Source organism: Penicillium solitum (assembly GCF_028829755.1).
Source record: "Penicillium solitum strain IBT 25940 chromosome Unknown utg000004l_segment0_segment0, whole genome shotgun sequence".
Taxonomy (NCBI): Eukaryota; Fungi; Ascomycota; class Eurotiomycetes; order Eurotiales; family Aspergillaceae; genus Penicillium; species Penicillium solitum.
Genome location: NW_027072124.1, coordinates 1559174 through 1580941, shown reverse-complemented (window position 1 = coordinate 1580941; position 21768 = coordinate 1559174). Strand labels below are relative to the sequence as shown.

Here is a 21768-nt window from a genome sequence, read left to right as displayed (position 1 = left end):
AAGTACTTCATACTCTAATATCGCTGGGTTATCCTTGGACTACAACTTTGTATAGCAGGTATTGCTTCATTAGCGTAGGTAGGCATACCATTCACGGACCCGTGCAGCGGCGGGTTGGTGGACCCAGAGTAGCTGACTCAGCCAACCATCACGTGAAGAGACACCCGTGGGCCACACGTGACTGTCTCCCATCCCCAGCATGCAGGTTGGAAATGATGGGCAATGACTGGCAAGGGAAGCAAAAATCACACAATCATCAAGTCTAAAATAGGGTAAAGCTCAAGCACCCCTTCGACACTTGAAAGACGGCAAGGTGTGCCTTATATCCCTCCCGGTGCCTGATTGGGAGCTCCCGCTCGACACCTGAGGCAGGCACACTTCCGACAACTCGCACCTTGCACCCCATTCCTCTTGCAACCTCTCCATCTCATCGTTCCCCCATCCATTCCTCTCCCACAGTGTCATCTTCTTTCCCCCAATACCCTACCTCTCTCGATATCGCATGATCTCACGTCTATTTCATTGATCTGCTTTATCGATTTCCCCCCCGTTTATTGCGACTGTGACTCTTAAAAATCTGTCTTTGGACCTCCAGATCAAATGATCGCGTCTCCTAGATGACCTTCCCTCCCCCTCACCCTTCCGCCCAATCGTCGATTGCTTCTGGCACCGATAAATCTTCTTCGACCAGGACCGATATTGGTGCCTGGGGTCGGTCCGTGTCGCAGTCCGGCGCACGTCGTGGGTTGACTCCACTCGCGACCAACATATCCTCCGCCGCTCCCCCCACGGCTTCCCGGGGCTTGGACGCAGGCCTTGGAGTTTCGACACAGTCTTCTTTTTCTGCCGTGCTGAGCTCTGCCAGGGGTCTCTCCGGTGGAAGTCCTAAGCATACATCTTCGCCCTTCACATCATTGCAATCTGGCTCGCAACAGCACGCAACAACCCTCTCATCTCCTAAGTTCCGAGCTCACACCCCTTCCATAGGGTCCCATTTGGCCTCTGCTACAGGCTCCACCCCGGGTGGAGGAGGTACTGGGGGAGGAGGTGGTGGGCCGGGATCTTCCAGAGGCGTCTTCTCGCCGCTCTCGTCCGGAACAACCGTGAATTCTCCCACGGGCTTCGCTTCTGACAAGCCGGGCTCCACAGCCGCCCACTCGAGCCAATCGTCGCTCACCAAAATCTCCATTGCTCAGGTGTTCCTGTTGCTGGATTCTATTACAGAGAAGGAAGGAAAAGAGAAGTGGGAGACAAAGGCTGCCCAGATACACAAGGTTGGTGGTGCTGCCATATATTTCAACCCCACTCTATTCTAATTACCGCAGCTTGTGACATCAAACGGAATGGAGGTCTTTTCCAAGTACTTTCGCCGCCTCCTAACAGGAAATGCGCCACAAATCTTCCCGGGCGTCAACAAGTCCGTTGAGAATGCGGGCAACTACCCTCTCCTCGTCCAGGAGCTGCAGAAAGTGTCTTCTGACATGGAGCAAGCCCAGAAAATCGCAGAGACAGTAGATACTTCTGAAGGAGATATCTTCCGCGACTTCGACCTTTCTACTTTCCTGGATCATTTCCGACTCGACCCAGTTGTCAAGGTTGCACTTGCCTTGGCCTTTAAGTTGACCAGCAAGTCAGATCTTCGTGCTAAAGGTATGTTTGCTGCTTTACGCCTCTTGATTAGCTCTAACCATGCCCGATAGCCGATGCCATCCTCTCAAATTCCATTGCCCCTTTCTTGCAGAGCTTGGCGAGTCCCAACGAAGTGACCAAGGATTATCACAACTCCTTCCTTGGCATGACGATTGAACGTTTCATCCTATACCCTCCCCGCAATTTTACCGACGATGTCAAGGCGAAACTGGTTTACGCGGCCAATCTGCGATACCAAAAACTTGGCTTGGATATGCCATTCGAAGTTTCTTCTGCCCTACAGATGTTCAATTTTGTCAACCCTCAATATGTCCTCGTGCGGCAGCTTCACGCCAAGGGAGCTCGTGCCACTGCAAATATCGAGACAATAAGTGAATTGCTAAATTCAGACCAGAAGAACTGGGGCGAAGAACATCTAGCCAGCGCTCTTCTCTTCATGATCTTGTCGCAATATTGGGAACAATTCTCACTGGAGACATTCTTAAGTGCATATAACGACAAGCCTATCAATTGGCCCCTGGTGTTCCGCCAGTTCGACCGTGAGGGCCTCCGAGTGGATCCGAAGCAATTCACCAAACTGTACAGCGTTCTTTCCGCCATGTCGGTCGACGACTCGTCTTTGGATGTTCAAAAGCTTTGGGGTGGAGACTGGGAGCACCGTGACACGCAGATGTCATTCCTGACGGCTTTTGTGGCCTCTCGGATCGACCCATCGCACATCACCAATCTTCGCGCAACTTTCCCCACCGACTTCTTTGAAGATGCCCCTGATATCGTCAAATTGCAAGGCGAGCGTGCGGCAAAGTCACCTCTTCGGTCCATGGACGCTATGAAGGCAATTTTCGACCTTGCTTTGTTCTCCCAGGCTTCGTGGGCAGCGACAGAAAGCCAGCACCTTATAAAGGCGGTTGTTCAATTCGACTTGCCAGTCTTCCTCGTTTCCGCTCTTGCTGTTCCCCAGCCGTGGTCCAGTGTTCAGCAGAGCTTTGTGCTGCGGACATTCATTGTCTTCATCTCGAAGCAAGAGGATGGGTATCAGCTTGCTCTCCACGGCGCCTGGCGACAAGATCGACAATGGGTATCAGAGCAGCTTTTCACTACCTTCACACAGGATCCCACATCCACCGCTGTGATATATGAGCACGCCGCGGCATACGGATGGCTCGATTACCTCCTCGGGTTCACGAACGGTCTTGCCCTCGACCTCGCCTGCTACTCTCACCGCAAGAGTCCCTTTGACCTTGAGCAGTGGGTTCGGAATGCCGCACAGAAAGGCGCCATTGATATGGGTGGTCTGCTGTCCAAGTTCCTGCGAATCAAAGCTGAGGACGAATTGCACGTCCAGCGGAAGGAGCAGTCTGCTCATCAAATGGTTAGCCTCGCAGTCAAGACTGTTTATACACTTTTGTCTGTATTGGAGGAATACGTTGGAGACCGCGAAAATCTCACACCTGTTCAACGTATTTGCATTCAGACGTACCCTCGCCTGATCAACTACGGCGAAGGGTTCGATGATATCATCGACGCCAATGGGGAGAACGGCAATACGTTGCCTGACTCAATTGACAAGCAAATGCAAGAGCTCTTTGGTAAAATGTACCATGAGGAACTCTCGCTGCGTGAGATGCTGGAGTTGATGCGCAAATACAAGTCTTCGCGGGACCCCACAGAACAAGATCTGTTCGCCTGCATGGTGCACGGCCTGGTCGACGAATACCATTGCTACCATGAGTACCCCCTTGAGGCTCTGACCAAGACTGCGGTCATGTTTGGTGGCATCATCAACTTCCGTCTTGTTGACGGCATCACGCTGAAGGTCGGTCTCGGTATGATCCTCGAGGCTGTCCGCGAACACGAACCCCATGACCCGATGTACAAGTTCGGTGTGGAAGCGATTGAGCAGTTGATCAACCGTCTCCCCGAATGGGCTGGGTTCTGTCATCTGCTTTTCCAAATTCCCTCTCTTCAAGGTACGCCCATCTACCAAAAGGCAGAGGAGGTGCTCCGTGAACAAGGAAATCAAATTGGCGAAGCGGAGGCGGGACCCTTCGATGGTCTTGCTTCTGTGCCCCTGACCAATGGCAATTCTATCGACTCCCCCATCGCCGATGGTTCCGTGCGCAAGTTCCGTGCTGTTCAACTAGACCCACCTCTTCGATCTGAACTCTACGAAGACCCGGATGAAGACATCCAGGACAAGATTCTTTTCGTTCTCAACAATGTTTCCGAGCAGAATATTGACGAGAAACTTGAAGATCTTCAAGAAGTGTTGCGCGACCAACACCACCAGTGGTTCGCCGCGTACCTGGTGGAAGAACGTGCCAAATTGCAGCCCAATTTCCAGCAGCTCTATCTTGACCTTCTTGGGCGCATTGGAGACAAGATCCTCTGGGCCGAGGTCCTGCGGGAGACCTATGTCAGTGTCGCTAAGTTGATTAACTCAGAAGGCACATTAAGCTCGTCCACCGATCGCGGTCACCTGAAGAACCTTGGTGCTTGGCTTGGTTCGTTGACTATTGCCAAAGACAAACCTATTAAGCACAAGAACATCTACTTCAAGGGCCTGCTTCTTGAGGGCTATGACACCCAACGCCTCATGGTCACGATCCCCTTCACCTGCAAAGTTCTCGTGCAGGCTACCAAATCCACGGTCTTCAAGCCACCCAACCCCTGGCTGATGGATATTTTGGGCCTGCTGTTGGAGCTTTATCATTTCGCCGAATTGAAGCTCAATCTCAAGTTTGAGATTGAAGTCCTCTGTAAAGATCTTGATCTTGACCACAAGACAATTGAGCCTGCAGTCGTCATTCGTGATCGTGCTGCACATGTCGAGGAACCACTGCCCACTGTTAACGCCCCAGAGGGTCTTACTGAGCCATTTGAGGATCTATCCCTGAGCGCTATCAACCCGGCCATCCGGAACGAGAGGCTGTCTCCGGCCGCTATCATGTCAACACTGCCAAGCCTGGACAAGATCCTTGTCCTGCCCTCATCGGCGAGCAGCATGGTCGACCCCACCATTCTCAAACAGATCGTGCACACCGCAGTCGAGCGTGCCATTGCCGAGATCATTACTCCCGTCGTTGAGCGCTCTGTCACTATTGCGTCCATTTCCACTGTACAGCTTGTTTCCAAGGACTTTGCCATGGAGCCTGATGAGGAACGTGTGCGCCATGCTGCGGGCATCATGGTTAGACAACTTGCCGGTAGCCTGGCACTCGTCACCTGTAAAGAGCCTCTCAAGGTTAGCATGACCAACTACATCCGCATGATTCAGCAAGACTACTCCGAGCAGCCTATGCCCGAGGGCTTGATTCTTATGTGTGTCAATGATAACCTTGATGCTGCCTGTGGCATTGTCGAGAAAGCGGCAGAGGAAAAGTCGCTGCCTGAGATCGAGAAGGTGATTGAGCCTCAATTGGAGGCCCGTCGTCGTCACCAGGCCAGTCGCTCTAACGATCCTTTCATTGATCCTTCAATGAACCGTTGGGGATTGTTCATTCCGGAGCCTTACCGCCAAGCACCAGGAGGTCTCAACAAGGAGCAACTTGCCATCTACGAAGAGTTTGCCCGTCAATCTCGAGGCCCAGCGCCGTCCACTGATGCATCGGCCGGCCGTCAGCTCCCCGACGTGCTTGGAGAATCCTACCCTGCTATTCCCAACCTTTCCACCCCGGCTGAGCAGCCTGCCATCCCTCACAGAACCCCCCAGGCGCAGCCTGCCGTTTCTCAAATGCCCCCCGTTCAGACCAACGGGTTCCTCGATGCTCAAAGCCCCCGGGAAAGAGTTGAAAGCCTCGTCTCCGACCTACAGCAGTCTGCTCGCAGCGCACCTGAAGAACACGTCAAGGATCTTGGCAGAGATAGTGCGGTTCTTCAAGAATACAACCAAGCATTGCGCAGCATCCTGGGCGCGACGAACGGAGAGGAGCTAGCACGACTGACCTCCTTGAAGGTTTGTACCCTTCTGTATTCCCAGCCACATGGATCTCTCGAGATTGAAGTTCTCGTGCACCTTCTTGCCAAGCTGTGCGATATGTCTAGTCTCATTGCTCGGTACACATGGGCACTACTCTCCGAAGTTGATGATGAGCACATGTTCAATGTGCCGGTCACCGTTGCTCTCATTGACGCAGGTCTCCTGGACATCCGTCGGGTCGATACGAACCTGACCCGACTCATTCAATCCAGGAACGTGCCCGCCTTGGAGTTGCTGGGTAATTTGATGGATCGTGTTCTTTTCAATGAAGAACCCTCGGCCCTTCGATCAGACTTCTCTGGCAGTCTAGATGCCATGAGCCAATGGCTTGCCGAGGATGCCAGCGTGGCCCCAGGCCTTGAAATCGTGCGCAAGCTGCGCGAGTCTGGTATTCCCGAGGTCGTCAGCACTCTCCTTAGTGACCAAGCCAGATCCAAGCGAGATCAAATGGAGTACATCTTCAGCGAGTGGATCGGTATTTACAAGGCCCCCGGTGCGACTGACCGTACCTTCCACTCTTTCCTTCAGGACCTCCACAACCGCCAAGTGATGAACAGCCAGGAGGATTCCGCACTATTCTTCCGTCTCAGCATCGACATTTCCGTCGCCATGTTTGAGCATGAGTCTCAGAATCCCAACGGCAGCCTTGACGAGGCCTTCCTCTACATTGATGCCCTCGCTAAGCTCGTCATTCTCCTCATCAGATTCCAGGGCGAGAGCGCTGGCGCCGTCAAAGCCAGCAAGGCTACGTACTTTAACTCCATTCTGTCTCTCTTGGTGCTGGTCCTCAACCACCACCAGGTCATGCGAGGAGAAGCTTTCAACCAGCGTGTATTCTTCCGTCTCTTCTCAAGCATCCTGTGCGAGTATTCCATGAACGGCCTCCAGCACACTGAGCAGCACCAAGGAATGATTTTCGCCTTGGCCAACAAATTCCTCTCCTTCCAGCCCCGTTATGTGCCCGGGTTCGTTTATGGCTGGCTTTGCTTGGTCTCCCACCGCGTCTTCATGTCTGACATGCTCAACATGCCTGATCGTGCAGGATGGGCGCCTTACTGCGAAATCATGCAAGCCTTGCTGTCTTACATGGGCGAGCAACTGAAGGCTGCCAACATCACATACGTTGCTAAAGATCTATACAAGGGCGTTCTCCGTATCTTGTTGATCCTGCACCACGATTTCCCCGAGTTCGTGGCTGAGAACCATTTCCAGTTCTGCAATGTGATCCCCGCCCATTGCGCTCAGCTCCGCAATCTTGTCCTCAGTGCATACCCCTCTTCGTTCCAGAAACTTCCCGATCCGTTCCGCGAAGGCTTGAAGGTCGAGCGTATCGAGGAGATGCGGGAAATCCCCAAGATTGCTGGTGATATCGTTGCCCCTTTGCAGCTTGCCAACATCAAGGACATCGTTGATGGTGTGCTCCAGAACGAGAGCATCTCCGAGTCTGCTGTTCAGCAGCTTTGCGATGCCATTCTTAACCCTGATTCCAAGGACACTGGCCTCTTCTTTGTCCCTGTCGACGTGGATGTCGTCCTGGTTAATGCGCTTGTATTGTATATTGGTCAACAAGCCGCAGTGGAGCATTCTTCCAAGGGCAGCACCCGCAGCGCCTTTGAGAACTCGACTCATGCTGCTCTTCTGGAGAAGATCGCCCAAGTTCTGCGACCTGAAAGTCGCTACTACTTGCTTAGTGCAATGGCCAACCAGCTTCGCTACCCCAACAGCCACACCTACTTCTTTAGCTTCACCATTCTCCGTCTGTTTGGTGTGGACTACTCTGAGCAAGATGACTCGGATATTCGCCAGCAAATCATTCGTGTGTTGCTGGAGCGGCTGATTGTCCACCGCCCGCATCCATGGGGTCTGATCATCACCTTGCAGGAGCTCCTCCAGAACCGAAGCTACTCATTCTTCCGCCTCCCCTTTATTCAGGCGGCACCTGAGGTAAGCTTACCATCAATCTTCCCACAATCTCGCGATACTAACAACTCCTCAGATCGGCCGTCTTTTCGACGCTCTTCTCCAACACATCCAACAACAGAGCCCTAGGCCCATCGCCTAAGATTCTCTGGGCTTCTCATCCTCATCCTCTCCTTCCATATCTCTCCTCAAGTTCTTTATCTGGTGACTCGGGCGGTACAGGAGTACTTCGTTGCATGTAATTTTCACGGGGTTCTCTTCCGCAATTGCTCCTTTGCGCCTTTTCCCATTTTATCATTTCAGTTTCATGTTACGGCAGGGGTTAGCCGCGGTGATGGCATGCATATTTATTTTTTCTCTTACGATTTCCGCATGACTTGAGGTTCCATGATATTTTTTCGCGTCTCATGCTGCCTGTGACCTGTAATGATAAGACTGTAAAAGCTGGAGTTGACGGTGTCTTCATTATCTGCATGGGGCAATGCTAATTTACTATTCTTATGATCATTGTAGATTCTTTTTGGAACCTCCATATGGCTTCATATAGTTTAATGAACCACATCTCTTTGTCACTCGTCGTCAAACTAGGTCAAACTAGCACTCACGCCCTAGACTGCATACATCTATAACGGAATAACCCCTGAAGGTCTTGTTTATATGTAGGCGTACAACTATCAGATGCTAAAGAAAGGGGAGAGGAATTACAGATATCATCGTAGGCATGTAGTTGTGGGGCGAAGCTTCCAAGGTTGGACGGAGACCTCGGTGCAGATAACGGCGATAACAGGATAAGCCTCATGAGACCTCAACTTCCAAGGCTAGTTTCTGCCAACTATTCCCTCTACAATGGCGGACTCGGAATTTGGAGACGAGTCCGAATATGGCTCATCTTCTGCTAGGGCAGTCATCATGGTGGGTATATTGATGCAAGTTTCCCAATTGTAACTGACGCAAGACAGGACGCGGTCCTCGCGCCGTTTCACGCGCTGGTATCGAAGTCCGCCTTACGGTTATACCTAAACACGCTGCTGTTCATGGGCGCCGCAGCGTTCCTAATAGGAATATCCGCAATTGCTTATGGCATCTTCTATTTCAAATTCATCCCCACAGTCGGACTACAGCGCGAAGTCCATCTACAATTCGGGTACGATCACATTCCCCACAACCAGACCCCGAGCCTAACTAACTCGCGCACAGTAATGGCAACCCCTGGGGCACAGCAAACTTCGACTCTGAGTTCGTGGCTCTCCAGCCCTACGACGTATCCGTGACCCTCGAGCTGCCGCGCACGCCCTCAAACCTCGATACAGGCAACTTCATGCTCGACCTCACCCTCTTCTCCTCCCGCCCCGCGTCGTCCCTCCTACCCGGTCCGAATACTGCTCCTATCTCGCAGGCCCGCCGCCCTGCTATTATGACCTATTCTTCGCCGCTGGTGGATGTTGCCCGCAGAGCAGCGCGTATGCCGCTCTATGTTGTTGGCTGGTACCGGGAGTCGGAGACGCTGGAGGTGCCGATGATGGAAGAGCTTGAGTTTGCGAAGGGGGTGCAGAATCTACCGCAGAGTCTGCGACTGGAGATTCAAAGTGACTTGAAGATGCAGATATATACCGCTCGGGTGGAATTCCGTGCTAGGCTTACGGGGCTTAGGTAGGTCTTTTGGAGATCGGGATGTTTGAGATGTGGCTAACAGATTGACAGCTGGCTTATGTATCGATGGAAGATTACTTCTTTTGTTGTTTTCAGCTCTCTATTCTGGTCTGTCTCCATACTCTCTGCTGGCTTGACGTGGCTGGCGATGACTTGGGTTTTGGGGACTGAGCCTAAGAATGAGATTAAAGAGGAGCCGGAAGACTCTATCAAAGAAGATTCCGAGGAGCAGGATACTTCTGATGAATCTTCCGATGTCAAAAAGGAGGAGCCGGAGGAGCAGGAAAGGAGGTTGCTTTCTAGTTACCCGGCTGAGGGGGATGAAGCTGGTGCAGGCTCTGGACTAGAAAGCGCGGAAGCTCGTGGAGTACAGAGACGGCGGAGTCATTTGACACAAACAGATTGAAAGTGATTTCATTGGTCTAGCTAGTCTGATTGGGTGCTATATGCTGTAATGTCGTTATGATATAGTGTGAATGGCATTGTGGATCGTTTGGGCCGATTGCGACAACGCAAAGCGGGGGAAACTTTCTTCCCCTCCATTCTTCACATCTCAACCACTCCGCCTCAAATGCATATCCTGGTATGTAGATATAGTTCTTACATTGTTAATTTAGAGACTCATCTCTGTCTAGGTCACCAACGACGACGGTCCTCCGTCAAACCAGTCATCGCCGTACGTGCATTCGCTCGTTCACTCGCTCCAGTCCGCCGGCCACACGGTCTCGGTCATTCTCCCGCACCAGCAGCGATCATGGATCGGTAAAGCGCACATCGTGGGCGCGTCCGTGAAACCTACCTACTTCCGTCCCGGAACGCTCCACCAAGAAGACGGGACAACACACCATCTGCCCCGGGGCAGTGATGGTGAACCCGACGAAGGCGACGAATGGGTTCTGATCGACTCCACTCCCGCAAGCTGTGTCCAGATCGGTCTATATCACTACTTCAAAGAACGTGGCCCTATCGATGTCATTGTGTCTGGTCCAAATTATGGCCGCAACACAACCGCACTATTCGCATTGTCGAGTGGGACCATTGGCGCAGCGATGGAAGGTGCCTGCTGCGGCAAGCGGTCAATTGCTCTGTCGTATGCTTTCAGCTCTCGAAACCATGACCCTGTTATTATCGCAGAGGCCTCGGCCCATTCGGTCAAGGTGATTGAACACCTTTGCGCGAACTGGGCAGACGAGGTGCACCTCTACACCGTCAATGTTCCCCTTGAACCCGGCGTTAGTGAGAATAAGGTCTTATATACCAATATGCTGCAGAATACGTGGACCGGGAGTTGCTTCCAGGCTGTCGATCCCACGGCTGCAGACGACCCTGATTTGCAAGAAAAGCTGCTGCGCGACGGAGGCGAGACGGAAGGACAGAAACCGGATCAGACTGTCGGTGGCGGCGAGAAGTCAGCCTATGGACCCCGAATTCAACACAAACATTTCAAGTGGGCTCCGAGCTTCCAGGATGTTTACCGAAGCGTGGAGGAAAGTGAGCCTGGCAATGATGGCTGGACCGTCAAGGAGCAAATGACTAGGTTTGTCTAATGCCCTTCTAGTTATGAACATCGACTGACTTTTCACAGCGTCACGCCTCTCAAGGCCAATTTCATGCTCGCACCCGGTATTTCGGGGGAGATTAAGCTGTGAGTGAAGACTTTGACATGATGGGAGCGTGGTATGGAGGGTTCTATCCGAAATCTACATGTTGCATGCACTTTAGATATCTGGCTTAGCTGTTAGATACCATGTCCCCTCCCCTTTGACTGCTTTTCTTCTTGTATTGGCGCCCTTTCTGATAGACAGAGATCTTGTAGATCGGCTAATCAGCCCTCGTTGTACTCCCTCGTCGACTGCGATGACTCCTACGTGCAAGAAATGGTTGACCGGGCATTGGCCCGCCGCCTGGGAAGTGCCTCCAAGCGTGTGTCTTCTGTGTCCGAATTACCGGACTCTTCCGCACCACTTTTCCAGTACCGCGAATATGAGCGCCTCGACTTCGAACATATCATGTCTAGATCCTCGACGTCTCTTTCAAGCGCCTACATCATCCGGAAAGCTTTGATTCGCAAGCACTATCTCTCCAACACAGTGGCCAATTGGATCTCAAAACACCCGGATAGCATCCTACGACACCACTTCAAGCCCGCCTTCGACTTCGAACTCGACTATGCTGAATTCCTCGACGACGCCCTGCTAGAAGCATATGAGCTGAACGACAGCCTAGCTAAGAACGAAGAGCGACCCGACTCCGAAAAGGAATGGTGGATCCTCAAGCCCGGCATGAGTGACCGAGGCCAGGGAATTCGCATCTTCAACAGCGAAGACCAGCTACGCGAGATCTTCGAGGAATGGGAAGAAGACTCAGACGACGAAAGCGGATCTGAGACGAACGCCGACGACGCAGAAGCCGATGGCAGCGCTGCCCTAGACACAGGCATCGTCACTTCGCAGCTCCGCCACTTCCTCGCACAGCCCTACATCGACCCTCCCCTCCTCCTCCCATCGTCTTCGAGCCGAAAATTCCACATCCGCACCTACGTCCTCGCATCGGGCTCCCTCAAAGTCTACGTCTTCAAAGAGATGCTCGCGCTCTTCGCTGCCAAGGCCTACTGCGCCCCACACGAAGAAGAAGACGACGTCGCCGACCTCGCTCGTCATCTGACCAACACCTGTTTCCAGGAAGGCGGTAGCTCGAACGAAGGCAGTGTGCGTCGCTTCTGGGACCTCGACCATCACGTCCCCGGTCTCAGTGCAGACTGGAAGGAGAAGATCTTTGACCAGATCTGCTCAGTGACGGGTGAGGTGTTTGAGGCTGCGGCTCGGGGTATGATGGTTCATTTCCAGACTCTGCCTAATGCATTTGAGTTGTTTGGTGTTGATTTCCTCGTTGATGCTACTGGGGATGTGTGGCTGCTGGAGCTCAACGCGTACCCGGATTTCGCGCAGACTGGTGAGAATTTGAAGGAGGCTGTTGTTGGGCGCTTGTTTGAGGAGGTGGTTGATGTTGCTGTCAAGCCGTTCTTTGGATTGGGTGATGGGGCTGGCACTGATGATATGAAGCTGGTTGCTAATATTGATCTCGGGAGACATGCTTAGAGATGGGGTTAGAATAGATGATGATGTAGATATACCACTTGTGATACACAAAAATAAAAGTTTTGATTTGGATATCTCATATAATGAAGTCTTTCCTCTTCTCTTCATGGCACTTGTTCTGCTCAGTTATCTACATAGTCTTTCCACTAATCAAAGACCATTCGCTCGCTCAGTTATCATTCTTCCAGAAAATACGGCCCTCAAACAAACGACGCGCTGTACTAAAGACCGTAGCAGAAGTCAATGCCCCATCTACACCGAAATCGGCACCAACTAGCAGATTCCCACTGGCGTGACCGATAGTAATACCAGCACTGTCGACGGGATTCTCATCCACAACACCAGCCACTGTGCTCTGCGGCACACGAGCAGCAGCAGCAAGCGCCAAAGCAACAGTAATCGGGACCGCCTTATGAGGCTGTCCAACAGAAAGAGCACGAGCCAAAAGATCAACATCAGCAGACGTCTGTTTCTGCTCGATATCTCTAGAATCGGTAGTAGAAGGGGCAGCCACGATACAGATCTTAGGCACACTACCAGGCACCGCCCCAATCTCATCCGCAATACCCATCTTAACACCCGCCTGCCGACGAATAGAGTCCAAGCGCGACAGCAAATCCGAATGAGCAGTAATCTCATCAGGAGTCAAATTCCCACTCACGTCGAGATCAACCGCCTGCACAAAGACACACGGATTGCCGACGTCGATGCACGTAGCCCTGATCCCATCAAAGGTATCGACGACATTGCCGGTAGGCAAGAGTTTCCCCGTAACCGAGCCGGCGGGGTTAATAAAGTCGAGCTGGACACGGGCTGCAGTACCAGCGACACCGTCAATAGCGAAGTCCCCGCTGGTAGCAGCTTCGCCGTCAACAACAGGGAAGGATGAATGGATGATCTTGCCTGTGTTGGTGTTGTGGATGCGTACCGAGGCTGAATCCGGGCTGGGGTTCTCTAAGGGGAACACGTGTGAATCGACGGCGAAGGGGCCGACGGCGGAACTCATGTTCCCGCAATTACTGGAATAGTCGACGTCGGTGTTCTTGATGCCGAGGGATACGAAGGTGTAATCGACATCGGCTTCGGCGTGTGTTGATGCCCCGACTACGCAGACCTTCGAGAGGCTGGATAGTCCACCCCCCAATCCGTCTAGTTGTCGGCCATGGGGATCTGGGCTGCCGATTACACTGCGGAATATTGGGTCCCAGTCTTTTCTGTCCCGGGGTAGGTCTTCTTGCTTGAAGAAGACTGCGCGGGAGGTGCCGCCGCGGTAGTATGCTGCTGGTAGAGAGTGTTGCATTTTGGTTTGGAGATATCGCCGGCTACTGGGTGCTAATGGGGTCAATCCTGACCGACATGGTAGTCGAGATAGTTGTTTGAACATGCTGGGTTTATAGTAACTTGGGCGTTGTTTAGGGGAGGTCATGTATGGTCTAAATACCTCGCTCGGAGCCACTCCGCTGGCGGTGTCGGACCGTTCCGTTGGAGCGGATGGGCCGATTGAGAGAAAGTACAAGGGTGTAAGATCGTATTTACATATATTATTATTTTATGGGTCCAACAGTGAAGAATACAGGATATTCAGAAGGGGGACGACGCGTGAACACGAGCTATTTAATTTTCAGCCAAATCGCTGCTTTGCCAGGGCTTGCAAGAAGCTCATAGTCTCCTCCTCCTTCTGTCGATATGCCTGCGCACGTTCTTCCCGCTCCGCTGTACGCGCACGAAGAATTTCCTCTCTCCGGATCTCACGGTCGTTCTTCTTACGCTGATCTTTCTCCTTCTCCCGTTTCAAGGCAGAAAACTCATTTTCCCCGCCCATTAAATCTTCATCCCGAGCTGCCTCGGGTGAACCACCGCGCGCGTCCGCGAATGCACGGTTGCTCGAAGCAACTTCTCGCCGCTTCTCAAGCTGTCTCTCCCGTGTACCCGCCTCAGCCCGCGGCGCAATTTCGTCTTGGAGATGGCGCATTTCGGATTTATGCGACCGAATTTCAGCGCGGTACTGATCGCGTGATTCACCACGGGCAGCCATGGCATCCTCAATAGCAGATTCTATAGAGAGGTCAGAACTCTGGCCATATTCGGGGGAAGTAGAAAAGCGTACCTCTTTTAAGCTCAAGATCTTGCATACTTGGGATTGCAGGGCCAGCCTGTGGGCCGCCTCTCCCTGATCGAGCTTGTGGCAGACTAGGCCCGTACTCATCATCCTCATCTTCATCGTCATCATCGTCGCCTACTGGCGGGTTCTGTGGGACTTCACTAGTCGTTCTCTGAGCCTGCGTATAATCAGGCGATTCACGCCCGCCTCTCGGGCCAGCTGCCGGTTCTTCTTCTACACTCCGGCGTGCCTTGTCGAGTGTAACGGGATCATACCATCCCTCGGCGAGCTCTCCACGGTTCCTGTGATGTCAGTAATTATCGCGTTGAGCAAAGAACACCCTCAGACCTACCATTTTTGCGTAAAGCTCTTCCACCGCCCTCTCACCTCGTCTTCGCTCAAGTCTTCAATGTATTTTCCTTTTTGGATATCCAAGTACATGCCAAACATGGGCTCGCAAACCTTCAGGTCGCGCCCCGATAGCTCTCGCGCTTGGTAAGGGAGCACGACCGGCTTCGCTGGAGCATCTCTGTGTCGTCGTTCGTGTTGTCCACGCTCTTTGTCTTCGCTACGGCGGTGGTGACGGTCTGATCTGTGTCTGTCCGAGCGGTGCTCTGAGCGGTGCGGAGAGCGTGAGCGCGAGCTCTCTCGGGGCCGGTGGCGGTGGGAATGGCTGTGGCGGCTGCGGTGATGGCGGCTTGAGCTTGGTGCAGAGGGAGAAGCGTCCCGGTGCGATGAGCGAGTTGGTGAAGGCATTTTCGCTAATTTCCTTCGTGGTTGAGAGGTTCTGGAAAGTCTGGCGGAGTTTGGTTGATAAGGAAAGACAGGTCTGCTTATCGGTTCGGCCACCAAGATTGTCCCCGGGTTTTCGATTCCGACGCATTCTTCGTCTCGATTTTGTTAATTTTGACTACAAATTTATACGGAAATGAAGGGTGCTACATTACGAAGCAAAAGTTTCATTCAGAGAGAAAAAAAACTTCATTGTGATAAATACATCTAGGCGAAGAGGTATACAACATTCAATAATTCAGCGACCCCAAGTCAACTTTAGCTAGGAGGAGCACTCTGCTCCAGGCTCGGGCTAGCGGTGGTCTCAGCAGGGGTAGCGGGTGTACTCGGCTGCGAGTTGGCCTTAGACCGGTTGGCCGCGGCCATTTGCCACGCCGGGATGGAGGCAGACCGACCAAGCTGCGAGAGGGGGTTGGGGCTCTGGCTTGTGCTCACTGGGGCAGCAGCTGGGGTTGGCTCCTGTTCAGCTGGAGTCACAGTAGCAGCCAAGCTGTTGGTGGGGGCAGGAGGAGCGGAAGCGGCGGGGGTCTCTTCCGGTGCCGGGCGAGGAATGCTGGGGATGGAAGTGGATCCAATAGTCCTACCAGCAACGGGGGTAGCTCCGCTACCACCAAGTCGGTTGCCCAGCAAGGTCTTCAAGCTCTTGAGCTCAGTTCCGAGCTCCTTCAGTCGGTTCTCATTGCCTTCCCGGGCACCTTCAAGGGCCTTGGGAATGGCATCCTTCAATGACTTCACTTCGTCGCTAATGCGACGAGTCTCATCATCTCTTCGGCGGGATGAGTTCTTGAGATCAGCAACAAGATTCTCCACGTCCTTGAGAGCCCCATCCAAGCGCTCGGTACGGGCCTCCTCGGCGGTCTTCAATGCAGCAGTGTCGGTCGATAGTTGTTCGATCAGAGTAAATGCGCGTGAGAATTGCTCATCGATGTTTTCTTTATCTTGCTCCAGCTGGGGAGGGGTCGGTGGGGCGATCAAAGGTGCGATATAACGCTGGATGGATTGATTAGCGCCATTAGTCTTGAGAGAGGGGACCATTCGATACCTTTGTGACGGTATACAACCCATAGCCAACTCCACCCACGACTGTCGCCATAATAAACCAGTCACGCCAATCTCTCTTGGGTGGCCTTTTCATGAGATTAGCCTCAAACACCATGCGACGATCGATAGGTAAACGTACTCAGGAGGCGGCTGCCATTGATTATATGGAGGATAGCCATATCCTTGAGGCGGCTGTGGTTGCCGGTAAGGAACTGGCGGTGAAGAGTAACTAGGCGCCGGGGATGCCGAAGCTGTAGCTGCGGCCGCGGCAGACGGGTCTTCGCCCACTCGCGATAAGGCGATGTCCACTTCCTCTTGAGTCAAGTTCTTAGATTGAAGGAATGAGACCCTCTTTTCAATGGGTGAAGATGCAACCGATGGGTCCTGGAGGACTAGATAAAGTCAGCGATCATTACACGTCAAGCTGTGTGCTTCATAGTCCATACAGGTAATCTAGCGGACACATGAGTTAGCAGTAGCTCCGAAAGCGGGTGATAGTAGAGAGACACCATGTCAATAAATAACTTACAGCTGAAGCAATCAGCTCCTCGCGTGGAGCCATTATGATTGATGCCGACTGCCAGTGAAGTGCAGGAGAGATGAATTAGGGAGAGAGATGCGACGCTCCCATCGGCAATCGCCATTTGGACCTCGGAACTCGCGCCAACGCCAAGACTTCCCCAGACCGGGAGTCTCGTGATTATCGGCGAAACTGTTTTTCCTTTGAACTCACACCGCCTGCCTCATTTGAAAAGTGGCACGCATTTGTTTACATCGACCCTAAATCCCGCCTCGTGCCTGCCAAACAACCAGATCAAACCCCTCCTCTCAGATTGTGTGGTGCAACCCACTTGGACCTTGAATCTTTGTCTATACACAACCATATCGAAAATCCAGTTGTCAAAAGGATCGTCTTGTCTATTGCCGCATTCGCGGCTTGTTTATCACCATGTCGCAAGATACTGGGCTTTTCAGTATTAAGCGCCCCCGAGAAGTATAGGTCCCTCATATCCAGCGCAAGACTTGGGGCTAATTTAAATTGCGATCAAGACTCTCGGGAGTGTACAGAACTTCTCCGCCATCCCCCAACCGCAGTCGGCACTGAAGCGCGCAAGCTCTATCGGATTTCAAAACCCCCCGTTCAGCTCTCAGAACCACCGAAATTCCCTGATGGGCTCCACTAGTCGCCCGCAGCAGCCCAACTTTACGCGCATGTCAATTGGTGGACCATATGGTGCTGATGCCGGCCTTTCATCTGTTCGCCGATCAGTATCGAGTAACATGTTCAGTGGGGCCGGTGCCAGTCGGCAGAGCTATGCGCCAGGGTCTCTTTCCTCCAATCCTGCGCCTCCTCAGAACCCACAGCGCAGAAGCAGTGTGTTTTCGCGACCATCCACAGGAGGAGGACCGATGGGACACCAATCTTTCTTCACTCAAGTTCCCACCGTGGCCGGTGTTCCCAGAGACCCGCGCCCCCTCAGAGACCGATCTTTCCAGGCACGCATTGGCCAGGAACTGTTAGAGTATTTAACTATTCATGGGTTCGAGTTGGAGATGAAACATTCCTTGGGGCAGAACACTCTTCGCTCGCCGACCCAAAAGGATTTCAACTTTATCTTCCAGTGGCTCTATCATCGAATCGATCCAGGATACAAGTTCCAAAAAGCAATGGACTCCGAAGTACCGCCAATCCTGAAGCAGCTTAGATACCCGTATGAGAAAGGCATTACGAAGTCACAAATCGCAGCCGTTGGTGGCCAGAACTGGTCGACCTTCCTCGGAATGCTACATTGGTTGATGCAATTGGCACAGATGATGGATCGCTATCAGTCCGGCGAGTATGATGATGCCTGCGCTGAGGCGGGTGTCGATGTCAGCGGTGATCGCATTATTTTCCGCTTCCTCACTCAAGCCTACCATGATTGGCTGCAGGGTGGTGAAGACGAGGATGATGACACCGCGGAGAAGCGGTTGGTTCCGCATGTTGAAAGCATGTCGCGAGAATTTGCTGTTGGTAATGAGCGGTACGTGCAGGAAATGGAAGCACTAGAGGCGGAGAACCGGGCTCTTCGCGACCAAATCGAAGAAGTGGAGAAGAGTGCTCCTGATATCGCCAAGTTGGATAAGCACTTCCGTATCTTGGAGGATGACAAGAGGAAATTTGAGGATTATAACCAGAACGTCAAGGGCAAAATCGAAAAATACGAGACTCGCATAAAATTCCTCGACGCGGAGATCCAAAAAACCGATACCGATCTCCAGGCCACTGAATCTGAGCGTTCCGATCTCCAAGCAAGTGTTGATCGCCAAGGCATCACTATCCAGGATATCGACCGCATGAACTCAGAGCGAGAACGTCTGCAGAAGAACCTCGAAGATACCGTGGCTCGCCTCGAAGAGGCCCATGCCCGTGTCATGGAGAAGGAAGCGGAAGCCAGCCAGAAACTGGAAGATCTAGAACAGATCGTGAAAGCTTACAATACTCTTGGCTACCAAACTAGCTTGATCCCCGCGGCTGCGGAGAACGCGAAGGGCCAAGATTATGAACTAAGTCTCAATATTAATGAGAGCAATTTCTCCGCGAGCCAGATTGGTGGCCCTCCCAGCCGAATTTCTCCCGAGGGAGATCGCCTATTGGCGGAGCCTTTCACTGGCTACCACCCGGCGCATTTGCTCAGTTTGGATCTACGGGGCTCTGTCCGAAACAGCCTACAATCACTCCGGAAAGAGATCAATGAACGACGGAAGCAAGGGATCGATGACGACCTTGACCGCCGCAATCTACTCGACAACATCAAAGAGGCAATGGATGAGAAACGAAGCGAGGTCGAAGCCCTGGAGCATCGACGCCGAGCAGCAGAGGAAGAGTTTGAACGAACAAAGGAAATCACAACTACTCAGAAGCTGGCCTCCGATGCCCAAATTGAGAAGATGGACAAGGAGTTGGCAAAGATGCGCGCTACGCTCAGCGACAGTGTACAATTGATGGAGCAGCGCGAGATGAACACCAATATCGAATACGAGCAACTGACGCTTCGGGCAAATTCTCTCCGAGAGGAGTTGCACACCAACGTCGAAACAATGCTAAACGACGTGATTCGCTTCAAAGTACATGTTCAAAAAGGTCTCGAGGACTACGAGAGCTTTGTGGTCGACGAAGTGGAACAAGAGCTTGGAGGTGAAGAAGTTCTTGAAGAGGAGCTTTGAAGTTACTTTGTCATGATTTGATGATTTGGTGTTCAATTTAATAGTGTTGGTTTCATGTACAATACCCCGGATCAGTTCAGGATGCGCAATGCATATATCGTTTTAATATTATAGATGTATCTTTTAGAAGGTGAAACAAAGAATGATCACTATAAGTAAGCTTTTTAGCCGAAATAATCCATAGGAAGGCTTCTATAAACAAGTACATAGTGAACAGTGTTGTATCTAGGCGTACCCCGTACCCTTAATTTGATAGTATAGTTAGTAGCTGTAGGTACAACATGTACATAACTGGGAGGATGAAGGCCACGTTGCAGCTCTAGGCGCCAATAAATTACTCTTGCAATCGACATGTCCTAAAATAAGTCGCAGTCAAGGGCGGCAAAAGAAAAACGATGATTCGTCGAGTAGTTCTGACAAGCTGCGCGTTGGGCGAAACACCCACAACGATGTGTAGCTGAGCCTCTTTGACTAATATCATCAAAATCTCCTCTTCTCTTCTTCATTCTAAACAGTTCCTTTTTCTCGAATTGGTGTTTGTCTTACATACCACAGTATCAGACTCTCCTGTTCCGATCAGTACCACGCCGAACTCACAGCCCAGCCCCCGAGTCAATAGAAGATGGCCGAAGTCATCGGGGTAGTTTCAGGCGCGATAACATTTGCGACGGTTCTTGTCCAAATCGGAAAGACCATTATCATACTGAAAGAATGTTACCACGATTTACGCGACGCGCCCGACGATCTACGGAAGCTAGTGCAACAAATCGAGATCTTTGGCAAAATACTAGCGAATGTTGAGGAAGATTTGTCCCGAAATCCGATCCCGGCTTGGAGAATAGCGAGGCTGCGCTGCAAAGCTTAGCCTATTGCAAAGAAGCAGCGAATGAGTTGGATACGGTCTGCAACGACATCGTTCGAGATATCAAATCTCCCAGCCGTTTGCGTCGATCTTTCAAGTCTGTTAAGATTGTGATGCAAAAAGGGAAGATCGAAAAGCATATGGATCATTTAAGAAATGTTATCCAGTTACTCATGTGGTCTGAACAATGCTATCACCGGTAGGTCATTTGTTTATATTCGATTGCAGTTGGGGTTGGTCAGCTGATGAATATAGAGCCCTTACTCAAGCTCATATTCAAGCCCAGTCTCAGTTGATTATTGAAACGATGGTAAAACTTGATACAGCCCGTTCGTCTTCGGAAAAAGTTAGGACCACGACAACTATGGAAGGTAGGGTTTTCCGTTGGGTTATGACCAGGTTGCCTCACTAATGGTTTCGCTAGGGGCCGAGTCTTTTGCCAATGACACCAAATCCGTTGTTGTATCACAACATAAAGGATTGAAATTTGCTCAGAATAGCAGCTATAAGTGGCGGCTTAGCTTGCCTCGCTGGATTACTTCAGAAGTCCTAGAAGTGGCTGCCATGAAAGCTCCAGGAGGGTGGAACTGGTACTTGAGAGCTTATGGTGTGATTCCATACAGTGCAAAAGCAGTCTCGCTTGTGTCGGATGGAGACATTAAAGGGCTCCAGGATCTATTTGCCTCTGGGCAAGCATCGCCTTTCGACCGAATCAACAGTTCGAATGGGAGCTCACTACTTCATGTAAGCATTTCGTGCAGACAAGGCATTGGTTTCCGACGCACTAACAGAGGGCCAAGATGGTCGGCCGCAGAAATAGAACTAAGATGATATCATTTCTCTTAGATCAAGGAGCAGATATGAACTGCTCAAAATACCTACCATTTGATAGCAGATTATACTACCCACTAACTACAGGATATGAATTGGAGTCATTGGTTCCATCTATGCGTGTCATGTTCCGTCATATAGATCTGAGCTATCAATCCGAAAAATGGGCAGTTTGTGTCTTAAGCGAGTTTCGAGGAACGCCGGAGGAGTTTTCTTTCCTACAACAGCACATTTGTCCTTCCTTCTACCAACTGTCAAAACAGATTCGTCTCCGGGTGGCCCTTAGCATAACAAGTGGCTTACCGGCGCTCTGGGGCATCAGTGAGCGCATACCGGAGGCTGTCCGAACCGTCTTAAAAACGGATATTTTGGAACCTGATGATTTCAAGTTTTCTCAAGAGCTGAGCTCAACGTTAATTCATTCTACGGCGGAACGTATCGGGGCTTGTCAATGGCCCGTTCAAAGATTGGGTGGTGCCCACAGATATCAATCGATAATTGACGCTTGGATTGGCCTTTGTCATGACTTTCTGAGTGTCGGAATTGACATTCATTACATAATTAATGGCAGAACTCCCCTCCTTTCGTGTATCGAGGGATGGCTCTCAGATTGGTCTCCGCCCGCGGCTAATCAATT

General features: G+C 51.7%; 8 protein-coding genes across 8 annotated transcripts; 5 read left to right on the top strand and 3 right to left on the bottom strand.

The window, feature by feature from the left end:
- Nucleotides 1–323: 323 nt before the first annotated feature.
- On the top strand, nt 324–8044 carry N7455_006615 (CCR4-NOT core subunit CDC39). Its single transcript, XM_040958326.2, has 4 exons — nt 324–1274; nt 1326–1650; nt 1701–7573; nt 7626–8044. Exons 1-4 carry the CDS (start codon nt 618–620, stop codon nt 7689–7691), a joined length of 6921 nt encoding a protein of 2306 aa, XP_040811187.2. The 5' UTR covers nt 324–617; the 3' UTR covers nt 7692–8044.
- A 332-nt stretch (nt 8045–8376) lies between these two features.
- N7455_006614 (Survival protein SurE-like phosphatase/nucleotidase) lies at nt 8377–12297 on the top strand (the record flags this gene model as incomplete). The annotated part of the gene is made up of 8 exons (XM_040958274.2): nt 8377–8461; nt 8509–8693; nt 8747–9199; nt 9251–9582; nt 9718–9782; nt 9835–10736; nt 10785–10844; nt 11016–12297. The coding sequence occupies exons 1-8, from the start codon at nt 8396–8398 to the stop codon at nt 12295–12297; spliced, it is 3345 nt and encodes a 1114-aa protein (XP_040811218.2). The 5' UTR covers nt 8377–8395.
- A 169-nt stretch (nt 12298–12466) lies between these two features.
- On the bottom strand, nt 12467–13597 carry N7455_006613 (DUF453 domain protein; the record flags this gene model as incomplete). Its single annotated transcript, XM_040958303.2, has 1 exon — nt 12467–13597. The coding sequence occupies one exon, from the start codon at nt 13595–13597 to the stop codon at nt 12467–12469; it is 1131 nt and encodes a 376-aa protein (XP_040811170.2).
- Nucleotides 13598–13918: 321 nt separating this feature from the next.
- On the bottom strand, nt 13919–15154 carry N7455_006612 (uncharacterized protein; the record flags this gene model as incomplete). Its single annotated transcript, XM_040958369.2, has 3 exons — nt 13919–14352; nt 14405–14700; nt 14751–15154. 3 exons carry the CDS (start codon nt 15152–15154, stop codon nt 13919–13921), a joined length of 1134 nt encoding a protein of 377 aa, XP_040811198.2.
- Nucleotides 15155–15448: 294 nt separating this feature from the next.
- Nucleotides 15449–16793, bottom strand: pex14 (putative peroxisomal membrane anchor protein (Pex14); the record flags this gene model as incomplete). Its single annotated transcript, XM_040958284.2, has 5 exons — nt 15449–16180; nt 16233–16317; nt 16371–16623; nt 16678–16684; nt 16761–16793. 5 exons carry the CDS (start codon nt 16791–16793, stop codon nt 15449–15451), a joined length of 1110 nt encoding a protein of 369 aa, XP_040811276.2.
- A 387-nt stretch (nt 16794–17180) lies between these two features.
- Nucleotides 17181–19438, top strand: N7455_006610 (kinetochore-associated Ndc80 complex subunit NDC80; the record flags this gene model as incomplete). The annotated part of the gene is made up of 2 exons (XM_040958290.2): nt 17181–17225; nt 17282–19438. The coding sequence occupies 2 exons, from the start codon at nt 17181–17183 to the stop codon at nt 19436–19438; spliced, it is 2202 nt and encodes a 733-aa protein (XP_040811191.2).
- Nucleotides 19439–20060: 622 nt separating this feature from the next.
- On the top strand, nt 20061–20303 carry N7455_006609 (uncharacterized protein; the record flags this gene model as incomplete). Its single annotated transcript, XM_065605394.1, has 1 exon — nt 20061–20303. The coding sequence occupies one exon, from the start codon at nt 20061–20063 to the stop codon at nt 20301–20303; it is 243 nt and encodes an 80-aa protein (XP_065461248.1).
- Nucleotides 20304–20413: 110 nt separating this feature from the next.
- On the top strand, nt 20414–21120 carry N7455_006608 (uncharacterized protein; the record flags this gene model as incomplete). Its single annotated transcript, XM_065605393.1, has 4 exons — nt 20414–20499; nt 20556–20671; nt 20725–21044; nt 21094–21120. 4 exons carry the CDS (start codon nt 20414–20416, stop codon nt 21118–21120), a joined length of 549 nt encoding a protein of 182 aa, XP_065461247.1.
- Nucleotides 21121–21768: the final 648 nt, after the last annotated feature.

Excerpts from the sequence above, each read along its gene's own strand:
- N7455_006615 (XM_040958326.2), top strand. The coding sequence starts at position 618 with ATGACCTTCCCTCCCCCTCACCCTTCCGCCCAATCGTCGATTGCTTCT. Across the intron at positions 1,275-1,325 it reads AGGCTGCCCAGATACACAAG|CTTGTGACATCAAACGGAAT; the intron begins GTTGGTGGTGCT and ends TAATTACCGCAG. Across the intron at positions 1,651-1,700 it reads GTCAGATCTTCGTGCTAAAG|CCGATGCCATCCTCTCAAAT; the intron begins GTATGTTTGCTG and ends CATGCCCGATAG.